At 39.6% G+C, this 15,739-nt stretch overlaps 1 protein-coding gene across 2 annotated transcripts in view; it reads right to left on the bottom strand.

The window, feature by feature from the left end:
* LOC121371726 (pleckstrin homology domain-containing family H member 2-like) overlaps positions 1–15,739 on the bottom strand; it is a 179,626-nt gene that overhangs the window by 28,100 nt on the left and 135,787 nt on the right. For both annotated transcript variants that reach the window (XM_041497826.1, XM_041497827.1), the window contains exons 25-27: positions 6,229–6,368; positions 5,315–5,444; positions 648–731 (exon numbers count right to left, since the gene is read on the bottom strand). In XM_041497826.1, coding sequence (XP_041353760.1) covers positions 648–731; positions 5,315–5,444; positions 6,229–6,368 — 354 coding nt within the window. The remainder of the gene's footprint in view (positions 1–647; positions 732–5,314; positions 5,445–6,228; positions 6,369–15,739) is intronic.

Below are 15,739 nucleotides of genomic sequence, written 5' to 3'. Positions count from 1 at the left end.
AATATTTATCATACTCTGGTTTGACACCCAATAACCGATGTATTTTGGTGCTAGGGTGTCGTTAAATATTTATCATACTCTGGTTTGACACCCAATAACCGATGTATTTTGGTGCTAGGGTGTCGTTAAATATTTATCATACTCTGGTTTGACACCCAATAACCGATGTATTTTGGTGTTAGGGTGTCGTTAAATATTTATCCATTTGTTTATTTATTTGTGTGTTCATATGTTTGTTTATCCATTCATTTTTTTTTTTTCATTCATTCATTCATTCATTTATAAACTGTAAAAGGAAATAAATTCATCAATAGTGCCACTATACATTTGAAGCAAACACCATGAGACCAAGCGGTAGACCTAATGTACAAGACCAGGTTCTACCTTCTAGTGTCCAGACTCAATGTTCAGACCTAGACCAGACTGTGTTCTAAGTGTCAGTCTCCTATCTTCCTGTACAGCCAGCCACACATCTTCATCAGGTTCTAGTTTTAGTTCAGACTCTATGTTTAGACCTAACAGTGACTCTTACCATAGACACAAGTTCGAGCACAGACACCCCATCTTCCTGTACGGCCAGCCACACATCTTCATCAGGTTCTAGTTTTAGTTCAGACTCTATGTTTAGACCTAACAGTGACTCTTACCATAGACACAAGTTCGAGCACAGACACCCCATCTTCCTGTACGGCCAGCCACACATCTTCATCAGGTTCAAGAGAACACCTCATCTACAACACAACAAACATTTCTTTTATTCATTGTTACTTGAATGTGTTGTTTTTAATTGCAGTTGAAGCATGTATCTAGCTCTGTGATTATAAAACTTTTTTATAATCGTACTGTAGACCTAGCAGCTGAAAGAGAACCTTCTACATCCGCAAGTCACTGTTCAAGAACCAGATTTAAGTACAATTATCTCATCTGGTATTTGGCTCAAGATTCTATTGTATTTTAATTCCATAATGCTCTAAAATACATCTCTGAAGTCCTAATTTTTAACAAACTATTTCAAATCCTCCCTTCCCATCCTACTGTGTTATTTTCAGCAGGCCATGTTTTTTCTTAGCTGGATATTTTTTCTGTTGGCCAGCTACTTGGAAAAAATAACGGTAGGCCATATTTTACTTCATACTTCGAGTCTTGCAATGAAATACAAATAGCATGTGTGTGATGTCATTAGATATTTGAGTCTGGACTGAAGTTCTATAAGCACAGGCACCGGTCTGTTCATGACAGAGGTCAATGATTTGTTGTTAGTGGTTTGTGAGAAAAGAGGTGGATACACCAGACCACCAAGTTTGTATTCCGTCACTACATCATCAAACATACATTACACCAGACCACCAAGTTTGTATTCCGTCACTACATCATCAAACATACATTACACCATACCACCAAGTTTGTATTCCGTCACTACATCATCAAACATACATTACACCATACCACCAAGTTTGTATTCCGTCACTACATCATCAAACATACATTACACCAGACCACCAAGTTTGTATTCCGTCACTACATCATCAAACATACAAGTTTGTATTACATCAAACATACCACCAGACCACCAAGTTTGTATTCCGTCACTACATCATCAAACATACATTACACCAGACCACCAAGTTTGTATTCCGTCACTACATCATCAAACATACATTACACCAGACCACCAAGTTTGTATTCCGTCAAACATACTACATCATCAACACATACATTACACCATACCACCAAGTTTGTATTCCGTCACTACATCATCAAACATACATTACACCAGACCACCAAGTTTGTACTCCGTCACTACATCATCAAACATACATTACACCAGACCACCAAGTTTGTATTCCGTCACTACATCATCAAACATACATTACACCAGACCACCAAGTTTGTATTCCGTCACTACATCATCAAACATACATTACACCAGACCACCAAGTTTGTATTCCGTCACTACATCATCAAACATACATTACACCAGACCACCAAGTTTGTATTCCGTCACTACATCATCAAACATACATTACACCAGACCACCAAGTTTGTACTCCGTCACTACATCATCAAACATACATTACACCAGACCACCAAGTTTGTATTCCGTCACTACATCATCAAACATACATTACACCAGACCACCAAGTTTGTACTCCGTCACTACATCATCAAACATACTTTACACCATACCACCAAGTTTGTACTCCGTCACAACATCATCAAACATACATTACACCATACCACCAAGTTTGTATTCCGTCACTACATCATCAAACATACATTACACCAGACCACCAAGTTTGTATTCCGTCACTACATCATCAAACATACATTACACCAGACCACCAAGTTTGTATTCCGTCACTACATCATCAAACATACATTACACCAGACCACCAAGTTTGTATTCCGTCACTACTGGTACATCATCAAACATACATTACACCAGACCACCAAGTTTGTATTCCGTCACTACTGGTACATCATCAAACATACATTACACCAGACCACCAAGTTTGTATTCCGTCACTACTGGTACATCATCAAACATACATTACACCATACCACCAAGTTTGTATTCCGTCACTACATCATCAAACATACATTACACCATACCACCAAGTTTGTATTCCGTGACTACATCATCAGACATACATTACACCATACCACCAAGTTTTGGACTTCCACTACATCACCTACATGTAGCTTTAACTAGTGTCAGTTTGAACTGCAGCAACAAAGAATAAATTTTGAAGTTGATTTCTTTTATCTTGACATACAATTCAGTGATAAACTGAACTTATTTACAGAACATGACTGACTGCATTTAGGACTCTTCACAAGTGTGCAACAGGCATGTTTGTATGCAGTGACTGCATTTAGGACTCTTCACAAGTGTGCAACAGGCATGTTTGTATGCAGTGACAGAACACACAGATCAAGTGTGTAACAAGCATGTTTGTACGCAGTGACAGAACACACAGATCAAGTGTGTAACAGGCAGGTTTGTAAGCAGTGACAGAACACACAGATCAAGTGTGTAACAGGCAGGTTTGTACGCAGTGACAGAACACGCAGATCAAGTGTGTAACAGGCAGGTTTGTACGCAGTGACAGAACACGCAGATCAAGTGTGTAACAGGCAGGTTTGTAAGCAGTGACAGAACACGCAGATCAAGTGTGTAACAGGCAGGTTTGTACGCAGTGACAGAACACGCAGATCAAGTGTGTAACAGGCAGGTTTGTAAGCAGTGACAGAACACACAGATCAAGTGTGTAACACGCAGGTTTGTACACAGTGACAGAACACACAGATCAAGTGTGGAACAGGCAGGTTTGTACGCAGTGACAGAACACACAGATCAAGTGTGTAACAGGCAGGTTTGTACGCAGTGACAGAACACACAGATCAAGTGTGTAACAGGCAGGTTTGTACGCTGTGACAGAACACACAGATCAAGTGTGTAACAGGCAGGTTTGTCAATAACTTATAAAAGCATTTGCTTTAACCCACTTTATTTTATCACCCATGAATTTTCTTTTTAATACAAGTAATATTTTGTTTTGAAATGTGTACCAAAGAAACACACTACAAAAATGGCAATCTGCTACAAATACGTTTATTTGTGGTTATATGCCTGAGGATGGTACAGAACCTCCTACTCACACTTCGCCTTCACATCATATCTTTAACAGTAAACACTAAACATCTCAGTACACCATTTAACACCCACAACCTACAATGATTTGTTTATTCCATGATTGCCTAAATCTTCTCAACTATGTTAAACTTTGAACAACATGTGATTTCTGAACTTAGATCTGATTTTTCTAACACAGATTATTAAGTATCAGAAAAATATAAGCATCAACATGCCCAGAAAAAAAGAAACCAGTCAACAGCAGACCTCCTGGAAAATTGCATGTTCTGTCTGCATTTGTCGGTCAAGGGAAACTCAGGAGACCAAATCAAGAGACAAAAAAAAAAAAATCAATTTGCTGGTTATTAAGAGCAGTGGTAACTACAAGAGCATGGAGAGATTCAGAATAAAAAAGTCATACATTTGAACAATTAGGCTGATTAAGGAAGCCTGTGACATGATGTCCACAATGATTGCTGCTATCAAGTTACGGGCTGTCACTTTGTTCTAAATATCCCAGTCTCTTAACATGCAAGGATCGAACTCAACTTGACAACTGAGACATTGTAAGATCTTCATCTATCCACTGTCTGAACCTCTGATGGATATAAGGCATTAAAAACAGTCTTAGTATGCTAGCATCTATCCAGATATAACAAATACTTCTTGTTTAACAAAACTGTATTCTGATAGCAATAATAGGACCAGAATTAAGACATTTCATTACTGGTATTTAAGAAAAACAAATCGAATGTATGTAGTAAATTAACAACTAATATACTGCTTACTGTTCCTAGGTGTTTTGTTAAAAATAGCTGGTAAGAATCTTATTATACTATAATGTCATACTAGACATCCAAATCTTGCTACAGCAAGGTCAGTGCTGGGGGAACCTATTTATTCTCCAATTTAATATAATGATTTACAGGAAAGTCTGTAACTGTATCAGAGTTGGGCAATCCTCTTTGTTTGCTACTTGGATGGTAAAATCTCAGTCAGAAAACTTGAGTCTGTTTATTGAAATAACATACATATTTTTGAAAAGTTGTTTCGGTAGCGCAGTGGTTAAGCCATCGGACTACAGGCTGGTAGGTACAGGGTTTGCAGCCTGGTACCCGCTCCAACCCAGAGTGAGTTCTTAAGGGCTCAATGGGTAAGTGTAAGGCCACTGTATATACTCTCTTCTCTCTCACTAACCACTAACCAAGTAACAACTAACCCACTGTCCTGAACACAAAGCCCGGATAGCTGAGGTGTGTGCCCAGGACAGCATGCTTTAAACGTTAATTGGATATAAGCAAGAAAATAACTTGAACTGAAATAAATGTTATAAAATTGTGAGAATTCTCTCATTTCGCTTCTGACGAAAAAAAGATAACCCATTGAATGGGGATTCCCCTTGTACCAGGTATTAATTTTCTAAAGAAAGACTTTAATTGTTATCTGATCATATTTTAACATTTACATAACAGAAGTTTAAACATTTTCAATGATAAAAATTGAACATGACAATTCGTGACGTCCATGGTTCCGTTTGTACGAATGACATATCAGGATACCAAATTCAATCTTACAATTGTAGTTGTATTTCATTTTGTTTATTTTCTAATGTGTTTACATGGCAGCCATAATAATATAAAACGTTGTTGAAAAAATCCCCAAGAAAAATAATCTTACCTTTGCAGAAAATAATTTTGCTCCAAAAAAGGGCCACTTTCTTGCGACTGCGAGAAAGACGCGGACACAGTCGGGTGCAGTCCGGCCATGGAGAGCCAGCCATCTTTCCGCCAGCCGGTCGAGCAGGGCGCTGAAGACAAACAACATCATGGTGAGGAAAACAGCATCACCAATATCAAAATAACATTATTTCCTTCAGGTTACTTCTTAAATACACATTATTAATACACATAATTAAAAAAGAACTTGCATTTTAATTATATTCATAATCATTTGAAAATTAAATAATGGCTGACTGGAATTACTGTATAGTGAAGTACAAAGTTTTCAAAAAGATATAAAAAGCTTGAGATTATATAAAGATATTATGACCCTTGTGCAATAAATGTTCCCTACTGGGCCTAACAATTGTTCAAATCTCCTAGAAAAAACAGGTAAGTCACCATGGAAGTTAAACGTGATCTGTAATAGCACACAATAAATCTATACACAAAATTTCAGCTCAGTATCTTGAGTCTGAAAATAAATGTTCTTATCTCCTAAGTTCAAGGGCCATAACTGTGAAAAATGGGTAAATTGCATTGAAAGTTAAATTGTGATTGCAGCTTTTAAGTTTGTTTTGCTTAACCACACTACTAGAGCACACTGATTTAATAATTGGCTATTGGATGTCAAACATTTGGTAATTCTGACTCAGTCTTCAGAGGAAACCAGTTACATTTTTTTATTACCAGCACACACCATGGTCTTTAATAAACATTAGCATTCCTGGTTGGAATGGAAAACAAAACAATCAGAAGATTGATCCGCCAAGGATTCAATCCTCCAACTAAATCATCACAGGTCAGCTAGACCCTGCCCCATCACAATAAAATGATTACACGTTTTCACGTGATAACAGTGAAGCCACGTACCCTTCCTCTTCCTGAGCAGTGCTGCGGTATTTGTGAGGGTAGAACTTGTCGACAGCCAGTTGGAGCTGCTGCTGTGGTGTTGTTGATGACACGCTGGCGGTCTGAGACGAGTTCTCTAACCGCAGGTCACCGTACTCAACCTGAAACAATCACTTTAATTACAACCAGTCATAGTCAGTAATCAGGTTTATTACAACCAGCCTTCAGTAACATATAAGGTTTATTACAACCAGCCACGGTGGGGCTTTCAGTAACATATCAGGTTTATTATAACCAGCCGCGGTGGGGCTTTCAGCAACATATCAGGTTTATTACAACAAGCTGCAGTGGGGCTTTCAGCAACATATCAGGTTTATTACCACCAACCATAGTGGGGCTTTCAGTAACATATAAGGTTTATTACAACTGGTCATAGTGGGGCTTTCAGTAACATATCAGGTTTATTACAACCAGTCACAGTGGGGCTTTCAGTAACATATCAGGTTTATTACAACCAGTCATAGTAGGGCTTTCAGTAACATGTCAGGTTTATTACAACCAGCCACGGTGGGTCTTTAAGTAACATAACAGGTTTATTACAACCAGTCATAGTGGGGCTTTCAGTAACATATCAGGTTTATTACAACCAGTCATAGTGGGGCTTTCAGCAACATGTCAGGTTTATTACAACCAGCCACGGTGGGGCTTTCAGTAACATAACAGGTTTATTACAACCAGTCATAGTGGGGCTTTCAGTAACATGTCAGGTTTATTACAACCAGTCACAGTGGGGCTTTCAGTAACATATAAGGTTTATTACAACCAGTCATAGTGGGGCTTTCAGTAACATGTCAGGTTTATTACAACCAGTCATAGTGGGGCTTTCAGTAACATATAAGGTTTATTACAACCAGTCATAGTGGGGCTTTCAGTAACATGTCAGGTTTATTACAACCAACCGTAGTGGGGCTTTCAGTAACATATAAGGTTTATTACAACCAGTCATAGTGGGGCTTTCAGTAACATATCAGGTTTATTACAACCAGTCACAGTGGGGCTTTCAGTAACATATCAGGTTTATTACAACCAGTCATAGTGGGGCATTCAGTAACATAACAGGTTTATTACAACCAGTCATAGTGGGGCTTTCAGTAACATGTCAGGTTTATTACAACCAGCCACAGTGGGGCTTTCAGTAACATGTCAGGTTTATTACAACCAACCGTAGTGGGGCTTTCAGTAACATATCAGGTTTATTACAACCAACCGTAGTGGGGCTTTCAGTAACATATCAGGTTTATTACAACCAACCGTAGTGGGGCTTTCAGTAACATATCAGGTTTATTACAACCAACCGTAGTGGGGCTTTCAGTAACATGTCAGGTTTATTACAACCAGTCATAGTGGGGCTTTCAGTAACATAACAGGTTTATTACAACCAGTCATAGTGGGGCTTTCAGTAACATATCAGGTTTATTACAACCAACCGTAGTGGGGCTTTCGTTAACATATCAGGTTTATTACAACCAGTCATAGTGGGGCTTTCAGTAACATGTCAGGTTTATTACAACCAGTCATAGTGGGGCTTTCAGTAACATATCAGGTTTATTACAACCAACCGTAGTGGGGCTTTCAGTAACATATAAGGTTTATTACAACCAGTCATAGTGGGGCTTTCAGTAACATATCAGGTTTATTACAACCAACCGTAGTGGGGCTTTCAGTAACATATCAGGTTTATTACAACCAGTCATAGTGGGGCTTTCAGTAACATAACAGGTTTATTACAACCAGTCATAGTGGGGCTTTCAGTAACATGTCAGGTTTATTACAACCAGCCACGGTGGGGCTTTCAGTAACATGTCAGGTTTATTACAACCAACCGTAGTGGGGCTTTCAGTAACATATCAGGTTTATTACAACCAACCGTAGTGGGGCTTTCAGTAACATATCAGGTTTATTACAACCAACCGTAGTGGGGCTTTCAGTAACATATCAGGTTTATTACAACCAACCGTAGTGGGGCTTTCAGTAACATGTCAGGTTTATTACAACCAGTCATAGTGGGGCTTTCAGTAACATATCAGGTTTATTACAACCAACCGTAGTGGGGCTTTCAAAAACATGTCAGGTTTATTACAACCAGTCAAAGTGGGGCTTTCAAAAACATGTCAGATTTATTACAACCAGTCACAGTGGGGCTTTCAGTAACATATCAGGTTTATTACAACCAGTCACAGTGGGCCTTTCAGTAACATATCAGGTTTATTACAACCAGCCACGGTGGGGCTTTCAGTAACATATCAGGTTTATTACAACCAGCCACGGTGGGGCTTTCAGTAACATATCAGGTTTATTACAACCAGCCACAGTGGGGCTTTCAGTAACATATCAGGTTTATTATAACCAGCCACGGTGGGGCTTTCAGTAACATATCAGGTTTATTACAACCAGCCACGGTGGGGCTTTCAGTAACATAGCAGGTTTATTACAACCAGCCGCGGTAGGGATTTCAGTAACATATCAGGTTTATTATAACCAGCCATGGTGGGGCTTTCAGTAACATATCAGGTTTATTACAACTAGCCATGGTGGGGCTTTAAGTAACATATCAGTTTTATTACAACCAGCCACGGTGGGTCTTTAAGTAACATATCGGGTTTAAGACGTTTAAATAATAGTACAAGCTTCAACAGACTGAGTGCATTTTAATGAAATATCAATATAATTTACATTAACGTTATTTGTTATCAATATTATGGTTACTGTATATAGACACTTTGGGGAGGGGGAGAAAGGGAAGGTGGCAGGGAGGAAGAGGCAAATGAGAGAGTGAGAGAGACATAGAGACAGGGAGTGTTCTAGCTACATCCCACCACACAATCAGCACCCATCATACTTCAGCCAAGTATTCTAGCTACATCCCAACAGACAATCAACACCCATCATACTTCAGGCAAGTGTTCTAGCTACATCCCACCACACAATCAGCACCCATCATACTTCAGGCAAGTGGTCTAGCTACATCCCACCACACAATCAACACCCATCATACTTCAGGCAAGTGTTCTAGTTACATCCCAACACACAATCAGCACCCATCATACTTCAGGCAAGTGTTCTAGTTACATCCCAACACACAATCAGCACCCATCATACTTCAGCAAGTGTTCTAGTTACATCCCACCACACAATCAGCACCCATCATACTTCAGGCAAGTGTTCTAGTTACATCCCAACACACAATCAGCACCCATCATACTTCAGGCAAGTGTTCTAGCAACATCCCTCCTCACAATCAGCACCCATCATACTTCAGCCAAGTATTCTAGCTACATCCCAACAGACAATCAACACCCATCATACTTCAGGCAAGTGTTCTAGCTACATCCCACCACACAATCAGCACCCATCATACTTCAGGCAAGTGGTCTAGCTACATCCCAACACACAATCAACACCCATCATACTTCAGGCAAGTGTTCTAGTTACATCCCAACACACAATCAGCACCCATCATACTTCAGGCAAGTGTTCTAGTTACATCCCAACACACAATCAACACCCATCATACTTCAGGCAAGTGTTCTAGTTACATCCCAACACACAATCAGCACCCATCATACTTCAGGCAAGTGTTCTAGCAACATCCCTCCTCACAATCAGCACCCATCATACTTCAGGCAAGTGTTCTAGCAACATCCCTCCTCACAATCAGCACCCATCATACTTCAGGCAAGTGTTCTAGCTACATCCCACCACACAATCAGCACCCATCATACTTCAGGCAAGTGTTCTAGCTACATCCCTCCTCACAATCAGCACCCATCATACTTCAGGCAAGTGTTCTAGCAACATCCCTCCTCACAATCAGCACCCATCATACTTCAGGCAAGTGTTCTAGCAACATCCCACCACACAATCAGCACCCATCATACTTCAGGCAAGTGTTCTAGCTACATCCCAACACACAATCAGCACCCATCATACTTCAGGCAAGTGTTCTAGCAACATCCCAACACACAATCAGCACCCATCATACTTCAGGCAAGTGGTCTAGCAACATCCCAACACACAATCAGCACCCATCATACTTCAGGCAAGTGGTCTAGCTACATCCCAACACACAATCAGCACCCATCATACTTCAGGCAAGTGGTCTAGCTACATCCCACCACACAATCAGCACCCATCATACTTCAGGCAAGTGTTCTAGCTACATCCCACCACACAATCAGCACCGATCATACTTCAGCCAAGTGTTCTAGCTACACCCCACCACACAATCAGCACCCATCGTACTTCAGGCAAGTGTTCTAGCTACATCCCACCACACAATCAGCACCCATCGTACTTCAGGCAAGTGTTCTAGCAACATCCCTCCTCACAATCAGCACCCATCGTACTTCAGGCAAGTGTTCTAGCTACATCCCTCCTCACAATCAGCACCGATCGTACTTCAGGCAAGTGTTCTAGCTACATCCCACCTCACAATCAGCACCCATCGTACTTCAGGCAAGTGTTCTAGCTACATCCCACCACACAATCAGCACCCATCGTACTTCAGGCAAGTGTTCTAGCTACATCCCACCACACAATCAGCACCCATCGTACTTCAGGCAAGTGGTCTAGCTACATCCCACCACACAATCAGCACCCATCGTACTTCAGGCAAGTGGTCTAGCAACATCCCAACACACAATCAGCACCCATCATACTTCAGGCAAGTGTTCTAGCTACATCCCACCACACAATCAGCACCCATCATACTTCAGGCAAGTGTTCTAGCTACATCCCACCACACAATCAGCACCCATCATACTTCAGGCAAGTGTTCTAGTTACATCCCAACACACAATCAGCACCCATCATACTTCAGGCAAGTGTTCTAGTTACATCCCAACACACAATCAGCACCCATCATACTTCAGGCAAGTGTTCTAGTTACATCCCAACACACAATCAGCACCCATCATACTTCAGGCAAGTGTTCTAGCTACATCCCTCCTCACAATCAGCACCCATCATACTTCAGGCAAGTGTTCTAGCAACATCCCTGCTCACAATCAGCACCCATCATACTTCAGGCAAGTGTTCTAGCAACATCCCTGCTCACAATCAGCACCCATCATACTTCAGTTCTAGCAAGTGTTCTAGCAACATCCCTGCTCACAATCAGCACCCATCATACTTCAGGCAAGTGTTCTAGCAACATCCCTCCTCACAATCAGCACCCATCATACTTCAGGCAAGTGTTCTAGCAACATCCCTCCTCACAATCAGCACCCATCATACTTCAGGCAAGTGTTCTAGCTACATCCCACCACACAATCAGCACCCATCATACTTCAGGCAAGTGTTCTAGCTACATCCCACCACACAATCAGCACCCATCATACTTCAGGCAAGTGTTCTAGCTACATCCCACGATCAGCACCAATCATACTTCAGGCAAGTGTTCTAGCAACATCCCTCCTCACAATCAGCACCCATCATACTTCAGGCAAGTGTTCTAGCAACATCCCTCCTCACAATCAGCACCCATCATACTTCAGGCAAGTGTTCTAGCTACATCCCACCACACAATCAGCACCGATCATACTTCAGGCAAGTGGTCTAGCTACATCCCAACACACAATCAGCACCCATCATACTTCAGGCAAGTGTTCTAGTTACATCCCACCACACAATCAGCACCCATCATACTTCAGCAAGTGTTCTAGTTACATCTCACCACACAATCAGCACCCATCATACTTCAGGCAAGTGTTCTAGTTACATCCCACCACACAATCAATGAGGAAGTGTAAGATTCTACATGAAATTCTTTCACAGTGTTAGCACTATCAGCCTCTTTTCCTGATAAACCGAAGCTCAAAAGGATATCCAGGGCAAGCACGATAATAACGAAAAATGGCTTTTTACCATTCATGTTTTAATCATAAGGACAGGAATAATGGTACCTTTTCATTGCCACAGGGAATCACATTTCTGTGCATTACAATATCTCGACCATACTGGCGAGAAAATAAAATCAGCTCATTTCCTCTGTTACTCAGATACACTACAAATGTCACCACTTGTTCTCTTTTTGAAGACAGGCTGACACAAATAGCCTCTTCCAATTATGTTTAGTAACAAATGAGTTAATAATCCCAGTTATTTGTACTATAAGATCCCAAAGTAAACTTGCTAAGTGGTCAAAATGATTTGTAATTTCTAAAGACAGATGTACAGTGATTACGTACATCAAATTTGATCACAGACAGATCTAATAGTGTGTAAAGTGAAAACTGAATGTCCAGTCTCTCGATATAACTCCATCAGACAATGGCTAATGGTGAGAGTAAAGATAAATAAATCAGTCGTGCCCATGCTAATCAACTGAATTATGGGATAACTTGTTGGTCTTAGTCGAGTCAGTGTGGGCCAGCATCAGGTGATTCCACACACTCGCTAGGGTCCTTAATACCAGCACGGCCAAGCCTTCAAGTGGTAAGACTTTAAAAAGATTTCATTCGCCACCTATTGCCAGTGTGTGTGTGTGCTGTAAGTAGAATAGAAACTGTAACGTGCTGTAAATGGAATAAAAACTGTAACAGATATTAATGAGGAAAGAGCTAAAAAGGTTTTTGGTGTAGATGGTCAATCAGGGTGTGAAGGAATAAGATGGGTTGTGATGTTTTGTCATTATCGATATAGTGAAAAGTGGTATGGTAAAACCTGAGAGAATACAAATGTGTAACTGTATTTAAAACTCTCAGACTAAGTTTTATTTGTGAAAAACTAATATGTCACGTTGATTAATGAAGAGTCAGGTAACTCAGAGAAGTGCGTGTCTGACGTGATGACAAGTACTGTCCTATGTATGGGAAAATGTACATAAAAGATGCAATTTGATAGAAGTAACCTATGTGGATGATAGCAGTCAATTCAGTTTCTCTCTCTCCCTCTCTGTCTCCTTCTGTCTCTGTCTCTCTGCCTATCTCTCTCTCTTTTCATCTTTCTCTCCCTTTCCCTCAACTATTCTCTCCCTCCCTCCCCTTCCTTACACATTTCTCGTTTCTTATTCCATTCACCCCTCTCTCTCTCTCTCTCTCTCTCTCTCTCTCTCTCTCTCTACCCCCCACTCTCTCTCTCTCTGTCTGTCTGTCCATTTCTTTTTCTCTCTCTCCGAAGTGTTAAAATAGTCATAGTGTAGATACAAATAGCCATATTTTAAAATGTTCCTTTCATTTTAGTAATGAAAAACAATATCGGTCTAGATGTTACACATTTTAATAGTAAGTATAATCTAATCTGCTCAACCAACCCTGTTAAGCAACCAATTGTGTAAAGTGATCATCTGAATATTCTCAAAACTCCACACCTGTATTAAGCAGGCATCAGTGTTAAAGGGAGGGTCAACTCAAATATGAGCCTGATGTGTTGGAAAGATGCATACCCGGACGATCAACACATACTGAAACTTAAAGGGAGGGTCAACTCAAATATGAGCCTGATGTGTTGGAAAGATGCATACCCGGACGATCAACACATACTGAAACTTAAAGGGAGGGTCAACTCAAATATGAGCCTGATGTGTTGGAAAGATGCATACCCGGATGATCAACACATACTGAAACTTAAAGGGAGGGTCAACTCAAATATGAGCCTGATGTGTTGGAAAGATGCATACCCGGACGACCAACACATACTGAAACTTAAAGAAATGAAAAACGCGTAATTTTACAGTTAATAAAAAAAAAGTGATTATTCCTGCTAACTGGTCAGGAATTCTAGCTTGGGGCGAAGTGACGTCAGCTCCGACTAACTCCAGTATGCACAGTGTCAACAAAGGCAGTCATTTATGACAAGGCGCTTCGCTTTTATCAACCTGACTTGTAAAACAACATAAATGACTTTACAATATAATACACTATTTAACCAAATATATTTCAATTTGCATTAATAGAATGAAATGGGGTTATAGTATTTTTTTCTCTTAAAAAATCCAAAGAAAAAATGCATATTATTAGGCCTATTGGTAGGGTACATTGGAGTAAAAGCGACCACTCATGATACCCAAGTGATAATTTTCTTTTCTTTGGGACTACATAATTGGTCAGTTTAGTGATTTTAGATGGGAAAGTCTACTTAATCAAGGGTTTCACAGAATTGTTTACAGTAATAAAGCAGGGGTGGCCACGTGGCTATCCCACAATACCCTGTGATCTTTATAAAACGAGCACATATTTAAAAAAAAAAAATGTGTGTGTTTAGACACCTTGACTTGGTGACCATCCAAAATATACACCTGTCAATCAGGAACCACGGGTACAGGCCATGGAGAGAAATGACCAATTAACTAAGAAAACACTCCTTCCTTTAAGTGGTTATTGTAATATGCTTCAAATAAAATAAAACCATCAGACCTTATAAAGTGGTTACATGACATTTTTAATACTTTCTCAATGCCTTATTAACACAGGGTTGACTGTGTTTTCTCCACTGAGATAAAACACTTCACAAAACAAGATGAGATATCACACATTACTTACACACTTCTGACAAACAACACGAGTATGTTTTAATTCTTGGCTAGTTTGCTGAAATTTTTAACAACCACATTATTTAATTTTATTTTGAGTGGTACACATTGGCCATAACTGTATTAGAAAATAAAATCTGTGGAAATGTATACTGTATATTATTAATCTATAAATACATCAAACATGGTTACCGGAACTATCGTTTCTACTTTTGCTAATGGCACCGTATTGGATAAAAAAAAAAAGAAGTAATATTTAGAGGTTATGCAAAAATAAATTTCAGTAACTCGTAACTCCTCCCTCTCTCTCTCTCTCTCTCTCTCTCTCTCTCTCTCTCTCTCTCTCTCTCTCTCTCTTTTTACATTTAATCTGTCATGACCATGTAAATGAGGTGCTATATTTAATGCACAAATGAAAAATGGGCTTTACAAAATTGACTTGTGTGAGCACTGCACAAATGAAATTATCATTCTTGTGATATTTCATTGATATAAACAGAAAATGATGCAGATAATAATATGCATCATTTACAATGCTGCGTGGTAAAGCAGAACAGCTCAGTGATATATGGACATAACTGAATACAGTCATTATTTCACCTATATCATTAAGCAAAGGCAAGAACCGATTCAGTCAATGACCTCATCTTAAGATGTCTTAACTCTTGGTTCTCTCACAGGTCAGTGTTAAGAGGCAACATAACTGTACAGAGTTAAATACTAAATTGTAATATGGTTAATAGGCCGTGTTATTTAACTGTGTAGAGTAAAACACTAAATAATAATATGGTTAATAAACTGTGTTATTTAACTATGCTGAGTAAAACACTAAACTGTAATATGGTTAATAGGCTGTGTTATTTAACTGTGTAGAGTAAAAAACTAACTGTAATATGGTTAATAGTCTGCGTTATTTAACTGTGTAGAGTAAAACACTAAATAATAATATGGTTAATAAACTGTGTTATTTAACTATGCTGAGTAAAACACTAAACTGTAATA

This window comes from Gigantopelta aegis, chromosome 4, assembly GCF_016097555.1.
Source record: "Gigantopelta aegis isolate Gae_Host chromosome 4, Gae_host_genome, whole genome shotgun sequence".
Taxonomy (NCBI): Eukaryota; Metazoa; Mollusca; class Gastropoda; order Neomphalida; family Peltospiridae; genus Gigantopelta; species Gigantopelta aegis.
Note: the sequence above shows the minus strand (reverse complement) of the source record. Positions and strands in the feature narration are given on the sequence as shown.